Below are 22410 nucleotides of genomic sequence, written 5' to 3'. Positions count from 1 at the left end.
AATTCAAAATTCACAAACGTTATTTTTATTATTTACCTAGTAATGTTTCTTCAAATGATACGAGGAGAAACATTCACCAACATGTAAAGCTACTTTACATTCTTTGCACATGTAAAGAGAATCTTTTCTTATTTTATGTGCGATAAAAACTATGCATCTTCTTCTTTTACGCTCATTAGTAGATGATATCCTGACTAATTGGTGTTGTTTTAAACTGCCTGAAAGCCTTTGAAATGAGGGAGCAGTGGCGAATGTGGATGTCGGTTGTGAATTTTCAGACATTTCTGAAATTGTTGGTGTTTCTGTTTCTGGTGTTTTTTCCTCTATCCAATATTTTGCTATTTTCATTAAATAATCATAAAACTTTATATTGCTGTTTGAATTTACACTTCTATACACTGTAAATGCATTGAATAATGCACAGTTAAATAAATACATGGCCACTTTTTTCGTCCATTTTTTAGTTTTACGATATATTGGATAGTACGAAAGGTATTGATCAGCCCGATCTACTCCCTTCATGTATTTATTGTAATCAATTATACAAATTGGTTTTTTTATACGCAGCCCAGTTCTTCTGTCAGTTTTTTCAGTGTTTACAATATTTGTATTATGGATTGTTGATATCATTCGAATATCTCTACTCTTTACTGTTTTTTCCACAATTGTAATAAAATTTCCCCGTTTCGCTTATATTTACTTTCAAATATTCGTAGTTTAGCCTTTTTTAGAATATCCGGTAAGCCCCACATATTCTTATTTTTTTCTTGTATAATATTTTTAACTTCTTGTTTGTACTTATTCCAAGTTTGAGCACGGTATCTATTTGTTTCTTCTGCAATAATGCGGAACAGGTCATCACCGATAAATTTTTCGGCGATTTCTTCAGGGCGCGTGATATCAACATCAAAAGTTGCTCCCGACAATCCTTCAAATGGCTGGTTATGCCTAGGTGTATCAGTTTCACACCAATCTAATGGAATATCATCATCCTCAGTATCTTCTCCATCGCTAATAGGCATCATTACTCGAGGACGATTTCTTTCATGAACAATCGAACTTGTATCACTATCACTAAAGTTTTCGTTATCACTGGGAATATTTGAATCATTGTCCGCGTAATTTTCCTCTACAAAACTATCTTCTGCCATTTATTTATTTGGGTTATAATTATATTTAAATAAAAACTATATTTTTAACACTTTGTTATATAAAATACACTGTATTTATATTTTTATAGACACTATATTTTATAAAGAGGCGTAAGCGTAATATTTTTAAAGAATCACTGCAGCACAAAGTTCCTTTTATTTATTTTATTTTTTTATTATTTTTAGAATATTCACTCGAGCACACGAAAACAATATGCGATTTACACGACAGCGTTAGCTAAACTGAATTATTATTCATATTTTTTTAAGTGCATCATATTATTTCTTATCTCAAAAGAAATTCCCAATTTCAAAAAAAGAGTCACTTCTGAGAATCACTTCCAGTAAATCGGTGCTATCTCGTGATAGATAAAATTCACTCAATAAAATAAACGGTCGAAATTTCCAAATTACAGGACAGAAAAAATACGATATAATCTCGCTAATCTGTCAATTTAGAAATTCGGGAAACCGGTACTATCTAATAGATTAACTCACAAAAAATGTTAGTGTACTTAAAAAAATGCAAAGTAGAAAGAATTTACAAAATATATTTGATATAAATATATATTTTTTAAATGGATTTTCGAATTTGTATAGATAAACAGTACCTGATTATATTATAAGACACAAGTAAAGAAATACAAAGGCAGCTTAATTATATTTGAACTATATCTTTATTATATATGATTTTGTTGTTAATTTTTACTGATAACACTGGGAAGATATTTTGCATACTTGCAAAACAAAAAAACCGTCGAGAATATTTGGGAGCATTTGAAGAAGAGATTGATAAAATCGAAATAACCACTAAAAGAGAGCTAATCGAGAAGGTGATTCGGGAATAGAATCATACTTTGAACCTTCAAAAATTAAACAACGTTTATAAAGTAAATTCAGGCACTTATTTAATCTAAAGAAGGACATACAAAATATTTTAAATATAGTCCCGAATTGCAAAGTGAAAAATATTTTTATTTTTGTTTTGAATTAAAAAAAATATAATTTATGACTTCTCACAACTAAATTAGTTCTTTTTCAATAACTAATGCTATAAAAAATAATAAAATAGCAAAAAAACGAATTTCTGCTTTAAAAATTATAATATATAAACAAATTATAATATATAGACAAACGTGTCTAATAATTATGCCAGGCACAGTAATTAAATATTTTTTTTCAATATCAAATGAAACTTCATACTAATATTTAATTTTTTAAAAAAAAAAATCTTAAAAAATCTCTAAGCATATATTTTTAATTTGATAACGAAATCATAGCTACCGCTCACTCCATATGGCGTGCGCGGTATTTAACGTTCGGCAGGCTCGCACTCCATATGGCGTGAGCGGTCGGTAAAGTGTTAATGTATTAAAAAATACCAATTTTAAACCGAAAAAACGCCGGGTATTTTAAATGGTGTATCTAAATCCGTTGACTAGGTACGGAATAAACAGTTAAATCTGATCCTTACATTACTAAACATAAGTTATGAAAATATTTCAGAAAGATTTATATTTTATTGTCGTTTATAGACATACGTGATCGTAGTCGATTATGCGTGATAATTTTCTAGGAATATAGGAGTTCAACACTTAATAAATACGAAATGCAACTGCAACTGAGTTATAATTCTACGCATGAGTATCTACTTGATAAACATGGCTTGAAGATAGATAGATAAATACATGTTATAAAGCTTCTGCCAAGGCAAGTACTCGACAAAAAAGATTACCTCTCACTGAATGTATTTTTGAAATATAGGAATTAAAATATATTGAGTAAATTAATATGTGATTTGTGTAAGTAAAAATCATTTAGTAAATAGATATGTGTATAAAGTACCATACATTATATTAATAAATAAACTGCACTTATAGAGTACTATAGACCAAGGGTTTGTTTCAATGAATAAAAATAATAATAATATTCCAAACAATAATACATAAATTTACGATTAAGTATTAGTATTTTTTATGTGTAAAATTTTCATCAATTAAATCATAGTAGCGACAATGTCGAACAATATTATTAATATTAATGCATTTTTGGGTTACTTTAAGATGCAGTAATTCTAAACTATTTTAATGTAAAAAAATAATTATTTAATACATATAAAAAATAGTCAATTAGATTTGACACAGAAAAAATTGGTATAAGATTTAAAAAATTAAGGTTGAAGTTTAGCTACAATGTTAAACCAGATATTCTTTAAAACTAGATTTATAACTATGAGTTTTAGTTAAAGCTTATAATGCTACATTTTGTGTATAAGTTCACTAGGTAATATATGCTTTAACTAGTGAGTGTGTGAACTCTCCGACATGAGCTAATTACATCGTCAACTTTAACCACATTTGATCAATAAAATAATAGCGTTAGACAGGGAACACCTCATGAATAACTATATGCAACGAATCTACTCAAGGATCATATAAATTAGTAATAAGATTTACCTTACATAAATGCGTTAAAATACCTATTAAATATATGTATAAATTATTTCATTTTGAATTCTTTACAATCTCTGAAGAGTGAGAGCATATAATATGTAACTATTATAGTTAATAAAATAATTGTTACAAAGAAAATGTATAGAAATTAAAATTTAATAAAATAAAATAAAGCAATTAAGTTGATTAATCTTGTGTTACCATTACAAAGTCAATCAAAAAAATAATAATAATATTTTATGTATGATAAGAATATCAATATTTTTTTTAAATTGATTCATAAAAATAAGACTATCATATATATCAGATTATCCCAATGCGTCACTATATTCAACAACAAAAAAGGAGGTAAATAAATAAAGTATAAAACCTAAAATAAATTAATTAAAAAATACTAGAATATTAAATGGACTAGCTGCTGATAGGTGACATTGAACAGATCAACGTACAATGCCAACGTATTAAGAAGCTGGATAGCTAATGGCACAGGCGAGTTGGAAAGTGCTGATATCCTTGCCGAAACTGGCAAGGATATCCTTGAACGCGTGGTTGGAGGATGTTCCGGAACCCAAAGCTGAAAATTCTTGAGAGTAGATAGATTTCCACAGAACCTTTCATTATTTAAATAAATTATTAGAAAAATAAATCTTCTTATGAAAATACGGCGAATCATATTCCAAAGCTTCAGGAAAAGATAATAATTAAGTTTCCTCATATGAAACACGCAGCTCATAACAATTCCGAGCATCCTAGAAGACTTAGGATAATCTATACTATAAAAAAGTACATGTATCTGTATGTCACAAGAACAGTAGCGACGTGACATTTGCACATATCATTCTAGTTAAAAGTTGAGCTGAACAGCGACGTAGTAACGACCGATTGCGTGCTACTGCAATACAGGATGAATGATATTAATTAAAATAATTAAAGAATGAGTCTGAATCTGCTAAATAAAGCTAGTAATTATATAAAAATAAAGAGAATTTCCTCTTCGTCTCGAACGAAATTACGTGGTCTTTAGTTAGTTACTTTTTACCTTTGATAATAAGAAAATTATATGATGCTACCGGATATTTTTTTTATCCACAATAAATGCAAAGGCATTTAATGTCCATGTCTATGTCATTTATAAATTAAATAAATAGCTGTGGTCTTAGATTGAAAACCTACGGAGCTAAAAATGGATGAAAATCCTGTTTAACAGATAGCTATCAGATTAAGGAATCTATCTAAATACGCAAGGAAGAAATCCACTTGAACTTCCGTATTACAAAAATTATAGATAAATTTTCTGGAAGCATTTGAACTTTGTAAATAAATTATTTTAAAAGTAGCTACACTTTAAATAACCATTGAACTAACCGACAAACACATACATTTCCATAGTTTACTTTAATATCGGCTGTCAATCATACCCTTTTTTAACTTTACTCACTTTGTTTACCCGACTTAATTAGTTATTAAATGCATCGCCTACACCAACGGAAATGCACATACATATATTCTTACAAAAAGTGTAAGTATATGTTTGCCTTAATAACCATAGACAAACACTCTGTTTGTAGAAGAATACACACAACTGGATAAACACTTTGCAGGGTAATCGAATCAATTAACAACACAAAAAAATTCGTCATCTCAATAGCAATCGATGCCTGCATTAAATTAATCAATTAGTCACACACACTTTGAGGAGTGTTTGTATGTGCCATTATGTTAATTATTATTATTATGTTTGTGCGTGACTCATTTGTCATTTAATCTATGTCGTTCTTATTGCCGATTGTTAATTCGTTAACAAAGCAACGGGCTGGAGGAAAAAATCGCATTGATTCACTATCGAACGTTCACAAATCCTACGGTTCTCAAATTCTGTGATAATTTTTTTAATAGTTAAAATTAACTACTCTACATATGTATTATTAAGCATAATTTAAACTAGTCTGTGTATCTAGTCAATAGGGCTATCTAAATGTCACTAGAGTGTAGCGACATTTAGAGAGTCTCTCAAAAATAAGAAGGTAAACGAGTTAACAAAAAGAAAATATAAAGTGACATTAATCGTCACTATTAAAAATCTATGCTGCGCCTTTTTTATTAAATAAATTAATGTATATACATATATACTTTTTACATGTCTCTATCAATTTTAACTATAATCGTTCTACAACTGTTTCTATATTGGATGATAGAATCGTACCAGAATTAAGGCGAGAAGATACCACATAAGCTAACTAACGATTGATATTTGCAACAAAATATAATATTGTCTAAATTAGTGATGTCTTGTTGTTGTGTATGGAATGATACTAAGTAAATCTAAATCCAAGAACTTTGACTCGAAATGTTCTTCTTACAGTGTGGACTTTTAGTTTTAATTTATTATGTCGTCTGCTTTCACCTATTACAAATATTATGTATGTTACGTTAAGGTAAAAACAAATTCGTATTAGACTGTTTTTCCAGCTGTCTACTTGTCTGTCTGTCTGTCTGTCTAGATCTGGTTGTATGTTGTAAACAATTGTCGACAATTATACACTACACTAATATTTATTTAATATTTATACTATTATGTCATTCTTTAATTTCAAAACAATTTGTAAGTTTCAGTTTTTACGCCAATTAATAATTTTTTTATAAAATTTATTATTAGCAACGTTTCTGCTATTTTTCCAATTTGGATAGAAAAATCTGTAAATGCCATCAACACTGATTTGGAAAAGACTTTTGATAAAGTTTGTAATGGCTTAATCATTAATTTATACAAACGATAAAAATAATTTAGTCGTACTTTTTATTATGTTCAATCTTCTGAATACGATCCTACATCACATATTTAATGATAAGAAGAAAGCTATTCATAATTCCGATTTTTTTATTTTTCGCTGATGCCCAATAAAGTATCCGTTAAAATAGATTCCATTAAAGATTGTCGAAAACTACAATTTTATACTGAAAATGTATGTTAACATTCAACACCATTCAACGTCAAATAGATAACAATATGCTTTATCGTACAAAAGTAGTATTCGATACAATTTCAAGCATATGTAATAAAACTTTTGAGATATTGGAATTTGTTTTGCGATACGCGCATCAATTAAGGGTCTCGAGGGCACTGTGTGCCTTGTATAATCACTTGATGTGCACTATATTTAATCATACTTAATACCAAATGATTCAACTGACTCACTTATAATAGAAAATATCTCTAAGAATATCTATTATTTCATATAAAATTCCTACTATATATGCTGGGAAATGATTTATTCGAGTCGCGTTGACACGTGTACTTGGAAGCACTGTTTCAAGCTCCTGGAGGATATTCAATATACACAATCCAGAGATTCTGGAAAAACTTATTTTTTTGTGCCACTTAATTATCAGCGCTTGTGTTTCAAAAAAATGTTTGAAGTAACTGGAATTCGACTTTTATTTTTTTAAGGGCGTAACGTCTCAGGCTAGTAACTCTGAGCTTGCGGGTTCGAGCCCCGGCAACGACACTTGAATTTTTATTTATAAAATTGCGCTATTATTAAAAAACCGGTCCAAGCTACAGTGACATTTTTTGATTATAAATTGTATAGCACATAATAATTTATAATTAATAATACATATGTCACCGATACTCAGACTTTCAGTCTGATGGTTTCTCTGATTAATTTACTCAATTAATACAGATTTGCATGTTGTAATACGTTAGGCTTACGCCTGTCAGGTTACAACGAAAGACTTGATAAAAATAAAATTCGTAGTACTATTACATTAAAAAATAATTTATATTGGAGCACTTTTCTTGGATTTCAATAGAGCTTTCAAAACAATAGACACAATAATAATATTTAATAAATTAGAGATTATCGGTATATGTTAAATAGTTTTAACCGCTTAGCGCCCGCGGACTCGTATACGAGTCTAGAAAGAACGTTGTTTAGTGGCCGTGAACTCAAACGCATGAGCCCTGCGTCATGCATTTTCTTTCATTAAAAAAATACTGGGATACCACCAAGTTTGTCTATATGATAATCAAAGATGCTAGTATACTATTTCTACGTACTATCAAAAGAAAAATAAATTATATTTTACGTCAAATTTTTGTAAAAAGAGTCGTCTTTCCCATTGCAGCGGAATGCAATGAGACGTCGCCTTTTTGAGGCACGTGAATTTTTTTATGCAATATATAAACAATAATTTATTTCATTTAAAAAAAAAATATATTTTATGTTGCACTTCTAACAGAAATGAATTTCAGGGTCAGAATATCTGGCTAGGTAATCATAAAGTCGAAACATCTTGGTTGATAGTATATCAATCTAAAATTCTGTATGTTATTGTAAAATTAAAAAGAAAAATTGTTACGCTATATGTAGATAAATTAGATAACACAGTAATCAAAGAACTTCCAAAAATATCATCCATTAATATACGAACATTTTTCCCGGTGTTCGTTATTTTGAAATTTCCTCACCATTTGGTAAGCCGCAATGAGTCATAAATTAAAAAATCAGGAGAAAAAAGCTACAATTCGGATAAATTATCGCCGTATTAGTTTATAATTGAAAAATAAATATTAATGCACTTAAAAGAATCTCTGAGGAATAAAATCATGAACGAATAAATATGTATTTTTCATTCCTAATATTTTGTGTAAATTGAAAATGGTATGTATGTTCAAATGCTTCTATATTTTTTTGTTTTAACGATTTATGAAAAATATCCGTTTTTAATATAATATAGTAATTTGCACTCACCAAATTTTTCGACGTCCTTTTTCTGCTTACAACTGTCACGGACACATTTATTTTCACATTACACTTATAAACCACACTATATCACTACCTATTTTTATTATTTACACTTTTTTATCTATTTTAATATTCTGTAAACGTATAAAAACATTCGTCAATATGAAGAGAAATTTCACAACTTCTGCACGTGTATGTGCAGAACAAACACGACATTTTCTTCTCACATATATCTCCACACTTTTTATTTTTATTGACTGATGGTTTTTCAGTTTATCCGAAAGCCTTTCTGGATCGACAGCACAAGCACGGTAAGATGTGGTAGAAATGTCTTCAGAATCGATAGATTCCACTGAATTCTGCATCCATCCTTTAGCTTTACTCAAAAGAAAATCTTTGAATTTAATTTTGCGGTTACGATTCAAATTTCGAGAGACACTGAACGAATAAAACAATGCGTATTAAAATAAATAAAAAACAACATTTGTTTGTTTTGTTGTTTTTTTTTAAATATTAGGTAACTATGTATTGATCGGCGTGATCAACACTTCATCTTCTTCGTCCATTTTGGGGTGATTGAAAATATTTTACTCTAATAGATTATATATTTAGATTATATTCTAAATACTCTAATAGATTAATTTTCAAAAGGTATATTTACGCGAAAAATCATAAGAAAGCTACATATTAAATTTTAATAAAATATCTTAATTGGTTTATAAGTTTTAAGGAAATTACTAAGAAAGATAATTGTTTGCCATTATTCTGCGAAATCACCCGGCTACCAAGCAAAGTTCGGCAAAAACAACCCGGGTGGTAATCTGTTAAGATGGTTTAATATTTATTTAAAAAAAAAAAAAAGCAAGAATTTCTACGTATTACAAAGATAAAATATGTAATATTTTATGGTGTACCACATAGGTCTAAATTGGGACCATTCCTGTTTATATTATATATTAATAATATATAAAAGTATAAAATACATTTGTTTATGGACGACACATAAATATATTACATAGGTGATAATGTACTTAAACAAAATGTATGTTTATTAATTGTAAAAATATGTTAGATAGTAATATAAAAATAGTTGATAATTTAAAATATTTAGGAGCAATTGTAAATAAAAATTAAATTTGCAGGAACACTGTAATTATATATTTAAAAATTACAATAGAAGAAAAACATATTATCCAGAATGAAAAATATGTTAAGTATAAACACAAAAGAAAGCTCCCATATATTTTTGTAATCTACCGATTCCCAAACGGAGCGCTTTTTTATCTGATCATTATTGTAGTTTTAAGATTACTAATTAGCACAGATAAAAATAATTAAAATAGTTAAGAAAATCAAAAACAATTTTTTTGCATCCAATCATCCAAGAAAGCATGCATATTTTCAAACATCTGGCACGGATCTACTTTTTTTATGAAGCGATTATAAAACATTTAAATATATTCGTACAAATTTATTTATAAAAATATTTATATCAAGAAAACGAGAAGAAACACTAGTAACAATGTTAGCAATCTTTTGACAAAATCGTCATTTACATTGAATAATTTGTTAGAATTATTAAAAATATACGAAATAATGCAATAATACTTTGCAAATTTCAAAGTTCGTTTAAAAACTTTAAAGGGTAAGAGCTGCTTTAATGATTTTGGGCTACAATGTTACTTTTAAAACTAAAAATAAGGTCGTATAAAAAACCTACCTGTAACAAATTGCTTTTAATAAAAATGTTAATAAAAAATCAACTTTAGTTTAATTTTATCCTTTTGGCAAACAAGGTCACCCTTCGAAGCATGAAGAATTTCATCCCAAAAGGTTCATGAACCATGTATAAAAAATAAATGTATTTTTAAAACACTCAATACAGGTTTTAGGTGCTAGCAATTGGGTTGTTAAGTTGTTATTTAATCGTCATAATCATAAAATTGTAAAATTATGGAAATATCCGTTATATTTACGCTCTTATGTAACACGATACACACGTGTAAATCGCAATTGAAGATGGAATACCGAGCACGTGGCACGCGTGTCACAAACGTCATCAATCTAGAGATAATTTTGTTTATTGTCCGTTTGTCTAGATTATCACACGTTAAAAACTGCCAATATGTTACACTGTTATCAGTGCATGGAATTTAAACATTGACAAGGTCTATCGGAGTCTTTCACCTACACTTACGGTGGAATAAGATAGATAATAAGTATATTTAGTATTATATTCGAAGGCAGTCAAATTAACTGGTAAATATAATTTATAATATCATAAAACGCGTTATGACATTGAACGCGATTAACGAAATGCAGTTCTATAATACGATATACGGTAAAAACCGGTGGGAAGTTGAGAAGAAAATGTTTATCTATTTATAGACATATGTACATCCTGTCAACGGGGAAAAGGTCAATTAATAACTTATTATATAATATCCTCTAAGAATAAATCAAGTTTTATAAATTTATTGCTTCTAATCAGTGGTACAATACATAGGGTACAATAAAAAGCTAATGTAAATCGAAATAAAATAAATATTATGTCAAAAATTAAATTGCTTTTTAACCTTTTAAACGCAAATTTTAGTGAGTCACTCTTCACGCGACAGTATCTCTTTCTAAAAATAAATATAAAATACTCGGTTTATTGATAAATGAAGTTAGTACAATAATATTTTATTATTAAAAAAATTGTTTTAGAACAATAATTTGATTAAGAATAATAATCAACCAGTGACTCACCGGTGAGTCGCTGGTGTTTAAGTGGTTAAATTCCTTTAAATTTATATTTGCATGTTTTTTAATAAAAGTATAATTTATATATTTTTATAAAACAAGTCAAGTTCAATATTAATCGAGAATATCATATCAATATAAACGATTATTAACAAATATAAACTTTTAGACTACTTTTAGATGCGCCATTGACACGTACGACACAAATAACTCATTTTTTATCATAATCGCAGTGTCAAGATAATTGTGCCAATTTCAATTGAAGTGCATAATATTTTTATACCATATTAAATATAAATTGAAATTCATGAAAATTTATTTTTTTATTACACAATTACAATGTAAGCGATTGTAGAAAAATATTCAAGAATTTTCCATGCTCTTATCAAATAACATTTTTTTTAGAATGACCAAGTATGACAACTTAATTATTTAAAATATTACAGTAAATGTGATAAGTGACAACCGAAGTTCATGTGGTAATATTATATTAATAAAAGTATCTCAAATAATACTATGTATTGAAAGATATTTTAATAAACATAAATATCCTCTTAAAAATTGTATTGATATAATCAGAATAAATATGTAAACTCTTATTAAGAATTATTAAAAGTATATTATTAAACTATTTAAAAGTAACTCTTTAAAAAGTATTGGGTAAATTTCCAATATTTTCTGAGAACATATACATAAATAGTATTTCTAGAATACGAGTATTTTTGATTTCACTCATCTGCAATTCTATTTATCATGTCTTAGTGTTAATGCTTTTAGATATGTTTAAAGAAAATATGTTCATGATATTTAAAAATATTTAAAAAATAATAATGTTAAATAAATCATACAATTCTTAACTTTTTAACAACAAAGAAAACATAATAAAAAAAATATAAGCAACGCAGTGATCATTTTAGGATTTTTGCATAGAAATATTATAATATCAAATTTCAGTAAAAACCTATCAAATATCATGTGTGTGCTTGTCACAATATTTTGTGTGCATAATTGCGCACAAACTACTCGAAAAATTGTAATGAAACGTTTTAGTAAGAAAATAATTATTGAGTTTCGATCATAAATATTAAAAGTAGTTCTAAGTTTTTCATTTAAACTTTAAAATAATGTATTTGGCAAAACATATATTTATTTTTGAAGAAATGGAATTATAAATATATCTATGAATTTTCTATGGTTTAATTTATAAATATAATTCATTTGTCATTTCTTAATTAATTTTATACTCCATGTCAAAAACGACCGTAGCATAAGCCTGCTTGGCAGCATCCCTCGCTTCTCGCGGAGACAGATCGGACGCAAGATGTCGTCGTCCATCTGCTACTCATCCTCCGAAGATGTCCAGCGGCATCGTCCTCCCCCCTCGCCGGCGTTCTGTTCTCGTCCCTATATAACATGGCCGCGGCCGACGGGTCAAATCACTCAACTGCACCGCGCGGCCGACTACCAGAGAGCCACCAGTGCCCAACACAGTACCAACTGCAACTCGGATACACCTTGGACAAGAACCAAGAACCAAGGTGAGTGATCCCAAAAACCTGAAAAAGTGCCACCACCAGTGAAAAGACTCAAACCCCCGAGCCAAGTGATTCGACCCTTGACGCGAAAAAGCCCTTCGGAGCAAGTGAACGATCGATTCAGTCGACTTCACCTCTTCACAGAACCAATTGTCAACCATCGTGTACTACATATCAAACAATCGCGATCGGACAATAGGCAAATTTGCCCTAGCGCCGGTGATTCACAGTCCATTTTGATCTATAAGGTCACCATTTTTTCAACTTGTTTCAACGGTAAATAGTTGTGAAACTCTTACTAACTGTAAAGTAGATCTTTCCCGCGTGTGCGCCTAGAACAAAGAGTGAAATTATCGATCGAAAGCTTGTGACAATAGCCATCTTCAATAGCGTATCGTGCGTGACGTTATTATTTATATATATATATATTTAAAAATCTTGAATCACAATGTGACAGATTAGAGGCATATATATGATTGTATGTATATGTGTTGGCCAATTCGCCAGTTTAGCCTAATGTGATAAACGTAGTTTAAATTGAAAGATTGGACGGCGATGGCGGACAAGGCGGCCATCCTACATCTACGTGGTATCGCACATAATTTATATTTACACCCTGGATTATGTACGTTACGTGAACGTAATGCGTAATATTTGAGCAAAAACGACGATTGCCTTGAATTTATTATTTTATATATTTTATTTATTTTAGTGCAATTCTGTAATCATATATTTGCATATTAGACGTCTCGGTGAAAATTTTCTTCGACACCGAAATACAGCTGAAAAAACAATAATTTTTTCACAGTTCTTATATACACAATATTATATGCAGATAGTAAATGAAGCATTTCTATTGCGTTTTATTAATATTTTAAAGAAATAAAATAAACGTAAAACGCAAAAAATTGGTTTTAAATTAAAGTATATTTTTTTCCATTTTAATAAAACGTAGATTAAAACAATAATAAATATATTTTAAGCACAATTTAGGACAATCAAATAAATCTTCCTTAAAACAGTAAAGAAAATATATTGAAAATACAGAAATATACGCATGTTTTGAATTAAAATATATTGAACTTTAGAATCAATATGATTAATAGCTAAATAAATGCATGAAAACGCAAACTAAGAAAATAAATTAAATGAGAAACATACGCGTCTCATAAATTTAAATTGTTATTTAGAAAAAAACAAATGTTTATTATTTATTCAATTTGAATAAAAAAAGCACATGCAAATAAGTATTTCTTTAAATTTGATTTATTGTAAAAACACAACTGTAATATATAAAAAAAATGGGAAATATACATATATATTTAAAGTAGTATATATAAAAAAAATATTATTTGCTCATCAAAATTTATATTATATGAAATCTGCTGAATAGCAAAATCATGTGAATTTTCTCGGCAATTTTTCTTTCATCTAAATACATATTATACTTATATATTGTTTTCTACCACTATTTTACTACACATACGTCACTCGAAACAATCGCAAACACGAGAGCACGAGCAGAAAGAAATTCGCAAATGCAAAAAGTGGGACAGTCATTATTGTTCATAATGTACGCTTTCCATTTCGTTTACAAATATATTACACCCATGCATATACACGTACATATGCATACTCAAAGGTAGATCGTTACGTCTGCATTTTCAGAACATCTGCGAGCTTTTCTGATTAATTCTCACTTTATTTTTAGCTTATAGACAACACGTCCCAAGGCGACAAAAAATTTGCTTCCTTCCGCACAGGATGAGAACGATTTTGCAAAATGTCTCATGGCAATTTATTTTCGCCACGTTCTGAACGCCGATATTTTTTTTTAATATGGCTATTTAAATTTTAAAACTTTTCTCGAACGGTCAATCGTTTAATTTACGCGCGTTTGAGAATCATTTGCATGCAGATGGCTCACAGATTCAAGGTTTTTTTATATTCATTCATGGGACATTCGAGAACTGACACATTTCGCAACACAATGAACGCTTTTCACCCGGCGAAGAATTTCAACAATGGTATAATAGATAAAACTCAAGGCTTCGCGGTCAGACGGCCAATAACGATAAAATGTCCGAAATATTACTATACGGGTCGAAGGGTGTTTTCGAGTGTGTTGGCAATGTGGTTAAATTTTAATCGGCACTCAGATGCGAGACAATGCCTTAAACTCGACAACTAAATTTAACCACTCGTTTTTTTCAAGCACATAACTATCGCTATTTTTTTATCCAAACATCTCAAGGCGATAAAGATAAAATAGTTTTTAAGCTATCAGCTATCGCATACAGTGGAATGTGCGCAAATGTACATCATTCCAAGAATACATGTTTTAAAAAATACATTCACATAAATTACCACATTTATGAAGCTCTAAACCAGGACCGTCTTAAATAAAGGCCATCTCGGAAAAAAAATGGCATCTCAAAATTTTTTGTTTAAAAATATCTGAGGTGATCTTTTGCGCACCTTTTCTCTGAAATTCCTGGATAACTTAACACTCAACCACGATCCAATCAATCTGAAATTGGCAACTCTAATCATTATACTTATAATTAAAATAGATATATTTCTAATCTATTCAAACTTAAAAACAGCACAACTGTATTGGTAAGTTAGACCTGTTTCAGACTAATTTTCATTTTTAGTGATGCTAAATATATTCCTAGATTTACTAAATCTCGAACTAATACAAAAAAATCATATTACAATTACATGGATGATATTATTTTATATCAACAAGCTTTCTGCAGTAAAGTCGCATACTTTAACCTTTAAATATCCCATTAGACACTTTTACACATTTTTTTAAATATACTAAGATTTGACTATTATGCAATTAATTAAAAAAAAAATGTTATATTTACACACATGGATCAGAAGGCGGCTCTTCATAAAGATCAGACAAATATAAGCAGATATTAACTATTTAATTTAACTCTTTAGTTGCCGAGCCTTTTAGGAATACTGATATCGACGTATTACATAAATTTCCCATGAATCAAATACTCTACGTCCTATTAAAAACATTCGATTTTTTCTTTCTCTATGATTACGTCGGATTCGATTTGTAAATAAATTTAAAAAATCTTTGACTTCGCTCATCTTCAATTCATCTCGTAAAATTAACGCTTAGTTAGTTGTAAATAAATAACTCAGATATGGTTTAAAGAATACATTTTCATGATATTTTAAATTGAAACAGCAGTTTTTTAAATTGCACAAAATAAATCATACAATTCTTAATTTTTCAACTATTATGTATTTTTTTTAATAAATTGCAAAAAAAAACATTATATAAAATATACAAGCAGTAGGCAAGCAAAGGGTTAAAAAAATATTCGTTGATTATGCAAAATGTCGTACAAAGAAGAGTCTATATATTTTCTTAGGGTCCTAGAATATACATAACTAGGGTTCTCAATCGAACATTAGATTTATTCACCTGATTTTCAACTTTATGAATATTCGTTTATAGTATATCAAATAATTTTACTAGCACCTGCCAAAAAAACTATATTTTACTAGTAAAACGTGTTTCGATATGACATATTTCAGAAAATATTTTCGAGATAGATTCAATCAAATATTCGAACATTCGAATAATTGATCAAATAATCGTATATACTATCTCGAATGAAATTAAAAAAAATTAGAATGAAATACTTGAGCAACACGTTTTTTTTTTAATTTCAAAATTCATGTTATTTTATGCGACTTTATTTTGTTTCTAAATCGCTCCTTTTTAACAAAAACAATGCTTTTACGTATTCTAAAAACATTTCTAAAAAAATTTTCATCGGCGGTATCTACTATGACAGAAATTCGCAGAATTCGTTCGTTGAACAAAACAAAATTTTATATGGGCCCGCCCTTTATTATCGTTCAACGCTTATCTCAAAAACAGGTGTGCGTCGCAATTTTTAGTGAAATTAATGTTTCGTTTTTGTATTTGTTGTGGCGAGGCGCAAATATTTTATTTCAATTTATTTAATTTATATGCAAATCTACATAAAATAAACGCTGATACGGATCCAATCTTTATATTAATCAATAAATTCAACAAAATTATGTATTTGAAATATTCCATCAATTGTGCTGAATTAATTCAGTCGCATGTAATATTAATTTAAAAGGGTTATTCGCACAGCATTGTTCTATGCATATTTTATCCATTTTTTTAATACTCGAATAGTTGCAAACTACGAATAATTAAGAGCCCTAAATACAACTAAGAACATATTGTTATAGGATTGTACGTAGCAGTGATATTCAAACTGAGTCAGTGAAACATTTTCAGGAGTTCTGCATCAACAATTGAGAAAAGCAAAAATAAATTTTGATCAAAATTTAAATTTAAAATAAACATAGATAATAGCAATACATATTAATGATCAAGCTATTTTAATATCAGAAATTAATGATTACTTCACAGAAACATAAAAATAGTTTATAAATAAAGCAATATTCTTTTATTTTTTCTGGCGGGCGACTAGGAATAGTTACGCGGTTGACCAGTCGACCGCTGTCGTCGCTTTGGCCACCCTTGATATATATAGAAATTAATTAATAAATTAAAATAGAGAAGGTAGATGTAATTTGAATACAAATGTAGTTTTTAAACGTTTATTTCAGTATTAAATATAATATATGTAATATGTTACTACTTTCTAACAGTTTTATGTTAAAATATATTTTTATATTAAGGAATTTGCTTTCGTATCTATTTGAGGTAAGTAGGATAGTGTGGTTACGCAAAATAGTGTATAATAAAACAACGTACTTTAATTGTTATTTTATTTTGCCAATTAAGATTTTGAAGATAAAAATGTGTATTGAAAATTATTTTGGATGACTTGCAGATTAGAAAAAAATATTTTTATTCAACACCGGATATGTTAAAATGAACACGTTTTCTATGAAATGTCGGTCTAAAGGCCGCGATTGCGGCAAGCCCTTTAGAGCGAAGTTCCGAAATAAATTAAATTTTTGAGTCCATGTATTAAACGCTAGATTTCTATTCAATATCAATATGATTAACCCTAATATAATATATTGACAGAGCTTGCTTGATAGTTAGGGGATGAAAAGCACATTTTTCTTTGAGTCTTGATCAAGACAAGTAGGATAGGATATACTTCATGCATGATTCATGCGTCATATGTAAGTATTTAAGGACCCACCCCCACCCCATTTCGCAGTCAAACTGCTTCGGTTTTCGACCCATTCACCGGCTCGTTATGCAACTGCTCGCGAGCGCGTTAACCGATCGGCACCGAGCAGGGTTCGTTACGTAAAACCGGCCGTGGGTCATTAATCGGCCAAGTGCGCGCTCGCGTAATTGCGAGTTATGAAACGAGAACGGAAAAAAGGAAGACGCGGACACGGAGGAGGACGCACGGGGCATCGTCGGTGGCGAGTGCATCGCGGCGGCGTGCAATTATTCCGATCTAAAAATACGTTTTCTACAAAACGGGTTTCCCGGCTCTGCTGAGGTCACCCGCCCGAAGGTGTTTGAACTTGACATCCGACGGGGCCGAGCCTCGTACTTCTTCTACTTCTTCTTTTTCTAGCTGTAATAATTAATTACACGCGTGCGCTCAGCGGGGAATGCACTCGGAACGTGTTTCGCACGTCCTCTTCTTGACAATCTTCGGCGGAGATCTCGATGGTACCGCGCCGTCTGAAGCGAGTCTTCTTCTTGTGTCTCATTCATGAGAAGAGAACGAGTCGCTGCTTGCGATGGACTCGATTGAACTCTATAAACTCAAATCGCTGAAACGTGTTACAAGAGTTACTAGAATCTTCTAATTTACAGTTGTATTGTCGCTACAACCCGTCTGCTCCACATAAGTTTATATCAAATAATAATATAACTTAGGCACTGATAAATATGAATCTTCCACTAATTTTCTCAAATATGCTTCCATCTTCTCCGAAGTATTACACACAACACATAATCAATGTGTATGTTTTCGCTTTTATTATTCTATGAGGACAATTTAAATGAGCAATATATAAAACACTTGTTCAATAAAACAGATTGTGCATTATTGTTAGAAAGGAGCGAGCGGCAGCGAGCGAGCATTGGTCAGAACAGTACTTTTTCAAATATTAATCTTACATAAATATACGAACAATTCGTTTTATGGAACAGAGTATTTATTTTAATGCACATATCTGTCAAAATAATTCCCTGTTAAATAGCTCCCTTATTATATTTATTGATGTAGAATCCAGTAATTTGTTTTAGGTATAATAACGTTTTCTTATATTACAAAACAGTTTTTCACTATATGTGTTTCAATAGCGAGGCTGTGTAATTTTGTCTATAGATAATTTAATAGCTAATTAAATAATATTCTTTGCAACATCCGATATCAGACAATTACGCACAAATACTAGTGATGAAGGCTGATGTTGACATGCTAGGAAGGAAGTGTGAGGAAATAGTCTTGGGAGTTTGCAAGAAGATCTTGAATCTAACTTTCAATCGAATTGAAATATTCCACAACATATTGATCAAACAATATTTTTCCATACGAAATCAATTGCATGACAGAACGATGGTTAAAAATGTGAAATTTTAAAGAACGGATTAGATGTCACGGGTAGATGCCACCTTATTTGAAACCGCTTTTCTTCTAATTATTCCATTGCGTGGAATGCACAAGCGACTCATTGGGTCATGCTATACAAAGCCTATCTATCTAGCATTTTTTAGTTAGACTGTATTAATAAAATGTAGGATGTATAATTATAGATTGAACGAACACGACGTTCGCTTTGGACAAAACTAATGAAACGGTAAAAACCTGATCGAGAGTTAATCGGCCATTGACATGGTCTTCCAGTCTTAGCATAAATATGAATAGTCGGAATGGTCACGACAGGCAACGGTAACATTCACAACGGAGAGTTTTATAATTTTAATTTATTCGAATCACACGGCCGAAGGTATTGTATATTATCTTAGATGAACGGCGACCTCGGTTTATTGCAAATAAGCACATCTAGTGCAAATTGATTTGACACCGGCTAATTGGAAGATTTGTAGTTGCATACGATGATGTCGAAGGATCGCAATTGGCAATTTCGCGGACGCATTGTAACATTGGCCTTCGTGTGTCGACTTTCTAGAAATGAGCTTCCTCTTTAACATCGGCGACAATAGGAAGTGCACGCTCGATCGTCGGTCAGATCGTTTCTTTCGCTCGCTTGCGCGATTCTCCAATTGAACCCTAAGTGACCGGTCATTACCGTAATGCCAATATCCGCTCTCTTTATTGCCATCGTACACAATGGATACGACCGAGATTAACGCGAGATTTTCCTTTCGTTTCAGATGAAGTTCTTATTTTTGGTCCTCGCTTTGGTTGTAGCCGCCAGCGCCTATCCGTTGGCGAGCGAGTCGGAACCCGGGGCAATCGCCGCAGAAATAGCAGCTGATGTCGTCTCCGCAGTAGAAGAATCAGTCAAACCGGCCGAATCGGAATCGGACGAGAAAAAGGACCCGCAGCCCGAAGCAAATTCCGAAGAATCTGTTGAAAAAATTGATGATAAACCAGAAGAGAAAGAAGCTGATAAAAGCGAAGAAAGCCACGAAGGAAAGTCTGATGACAAGCCGGCTGAGGAAAGCGTCGATATCGTCGAAGCGTACAAGCAACCCGCCGCCATAGCTGAAGAGCCTATCGACATTGATAAGAGTGTAATCGGACTTGACGCTCCCGCAGAAAAAAAATCAGAAGACGCCGAAGAAAAGAAAGATGAGCCTAAAGCTGATGCGCCCGCCGCTGAGGAAAAGAGCGAAGAAGCAGTCGAACCTAAAGCTGATGAACCCATCGCTGAGGAAAATAAAGAAGCGGCTGAACCTAAAGCTGATGCCCCCGCCGCCGAGGTAGCTGTTGAGCCTAAAGCCGAAGAGCCCATCGCCGAAGAAAAGAAAGAGGACGCGGTTGAGCCTAAAGCTGATGAACCCGCCGCCGAAGCAAAACCATTAGAAGCGGTCGAGCCTAAAGCTGATGAACCCGCCGCCGAAGGGGAAAAGAAAGAGGAAGCGTCCGAACCCAAAGCTGATGAGCCTGCCGCTGAAGAAAAGAAAGAAGAAGCTGTAAAATCTGAAGACGCACCAGCAGAAGAAAAGCCTGAAATTATACCTGAAGTTGTAGCCGAACCTGCCGCAGCTGAAGAAAATAAGGAAGAAATTTCCAATGAAGTTTCAGCTAGCGTACAAGAAAAGCGCGAAGTAGCACCGAGCGAAGCCATTGAAGAAGAGAAAGAAGCCGCCGCCGCTGAGCCGGCTGCTGAACCAGCTGTAGTACCAGCTGTCGAGTCAGTTGCCGAGCCCGTCGCCGAATCCGCCGCCGTCCCAGAAGCTGGTGATAAAAAAGAAGAGGCAGTCGAAGATAAAGTAGAAGGTAAGAGCGAACCAGCCGACGCAGAAAATGCCCCAGCCGAAGTAGCACCAGTTTCTGTTGAGGATAAGAAAGAAGAAGCACCAGCCGCCGATGAAATCAAAGTAGATGCACCCGTTGCCGAAGAACCCGCAGTTGCTGTAGCGCCGCCCGCTGAAGAGGAAGCCACCAGAGTCGTGAGAAACACCGAAGAAGAGACGAAGGAAGAAGCTGCTGCACCGGCAGCTGAAGTGGCTGCTGAAGCGGTAGCTGAAGTGGCTGCTGATCCAGCGGCTGAAGTAGAAGATAAGCCAGCTGACGATAAACCCGAGGCCATAGTCGAAATACCTGCTGAAATAGTTGCCGAAATCCCATCGGAAGATAAAGCCGAAGTAAAGGAAGAATCCGAAGCTAAGCCAGAAGAAAAGGAAGCGACCAGCAGCGACGAATCGCAAGAGAAGAAGGAAGAGACCGAAGAGAAGGAGACCGAAAAGAGAGAGGTAGAAGCCGAATCGAAGGAATCTGACGAAAAGTCTAGCGAAGAGTCAACGGATGCCAAAAAAGACGATGAAAAATCAACAGAAGGAGTGTCGGAGGAGGCCAGCTCCTAAAGAGTTCAACGAGCAGGGCCGAAGGGCGCGTCCGGCGGATCCCTCGTCGCTAACGACACCCACCTACTTAAATCCTACCGGCGAGGGCTCCGCCGGCGCCCCGTCTGACGCCCCGCTCCCCTCCATCCCCCCATCTTCGAGTCATTTTCAATTATATAAATTATATAATAAAACAATAGTGGAACGTACAGTCCGCTAAGTTGCTGTGGTTTTTATTTTTTTTATTTTATTTAAAAAAGGGACCTAGTGTGTGCTTGTTCGTCAGAGTGATGGCGTGAATGGAGGACACCGTTGTATTATTTAATTGTAAAACCCATGATCGTAACATCAAAACCGATTCGGTCGTTTGGCTACATATGCAAAATAAAAAATCAAATCAAATCAGACGCGCATTTCGATGTAACTATATTTCATTGTAAGTTATTATGTTAAGGAAAGCTTTGAAATAAAGTTTTATAAAATAAATCTCAACGTATTTTATTTTCATTACTACCATAGACAAACATTGTAAGAGTAATTGCTGTGATCAACGCTAAATGGAACACCTGAAGAAGGCCAATGATAGGATAATTGCAAGAGGGAGTCACGCAATGCTGAACGCCGTTGCCCGAAGGCAGTTGTAGGTTAACGTCCTCGGTTAGATTCACAAAGCCTGATATGGATTAAATATTTACACATCTCTCCTACGAAGATCATTCAAAAAAACTACAGATCTATCATAATACAAACATATATTGATGACACTGTAATTAATAATCAATCAAT

General features: G+C 31.9%; 2 protein-coding genes across 3 annotated transcripts in view; one reads left to right on the top strand and one right to left on the bottom strand.

Annotated features, from left to right (window-relative positions):
• Window positions 1-22410, bottom strand: part of S6KL (ribosomal protein S6 kinase like) — a 99883-nt gene that overhangs the window by 64707 nt on the left and 12766 nt on the right. The gene's annotated exons all lie outside the window — the stretch shown is intronic.
• bnb (bangles and beads) lies at window positions 12536-22110 on the top strand. Of its 2 annotated transcripts, none has more exons than XM_088181992.1 (2): window positions 12536-16859; window positions 16908-22110. In XM_088181992.1, exon 2 carries the CDS (start codon window positions 19987-19989, stop codon window positions 21643-21645), a length of 1659 nt encoding a protein of 552 aa, XP_088038118.1. In that variant the 5' UTR covers window positions 12536-16859; window positions 16908-19986; the 3' UTR covers window positions 21646-22110. The 2 variants fall into 2 exon arrangements, with proteins under 2 accessions (XP_088038118.1, XP_088038126.1); XM_088182000.1 differs by having other exon boundaries at window positions 12557-12635; window positions 19987-22110.

The sequence above is a fragment of the Plectrocnemia conspersa genome, unplaced genomic scaffold (assembly GCF_051122295.1).
Source record: "Plectrocnemia conspersa isolate PC_06_02 unplaced genomic scaffold, ASM5112229v1 ptg000001l, whole genome shotgun sequence".
Taxonomy (NCBI): domain Eukaryota; kingdom Metazoa; phylum Arthropoda; class Insecta; order Trichoptera; family Polycentropodidae; genus Plectrocnemia; species Plectrocnemia conspersa.
This window is presented reverse-complemented; position numbering and strand designations above follow the sequence as displayed.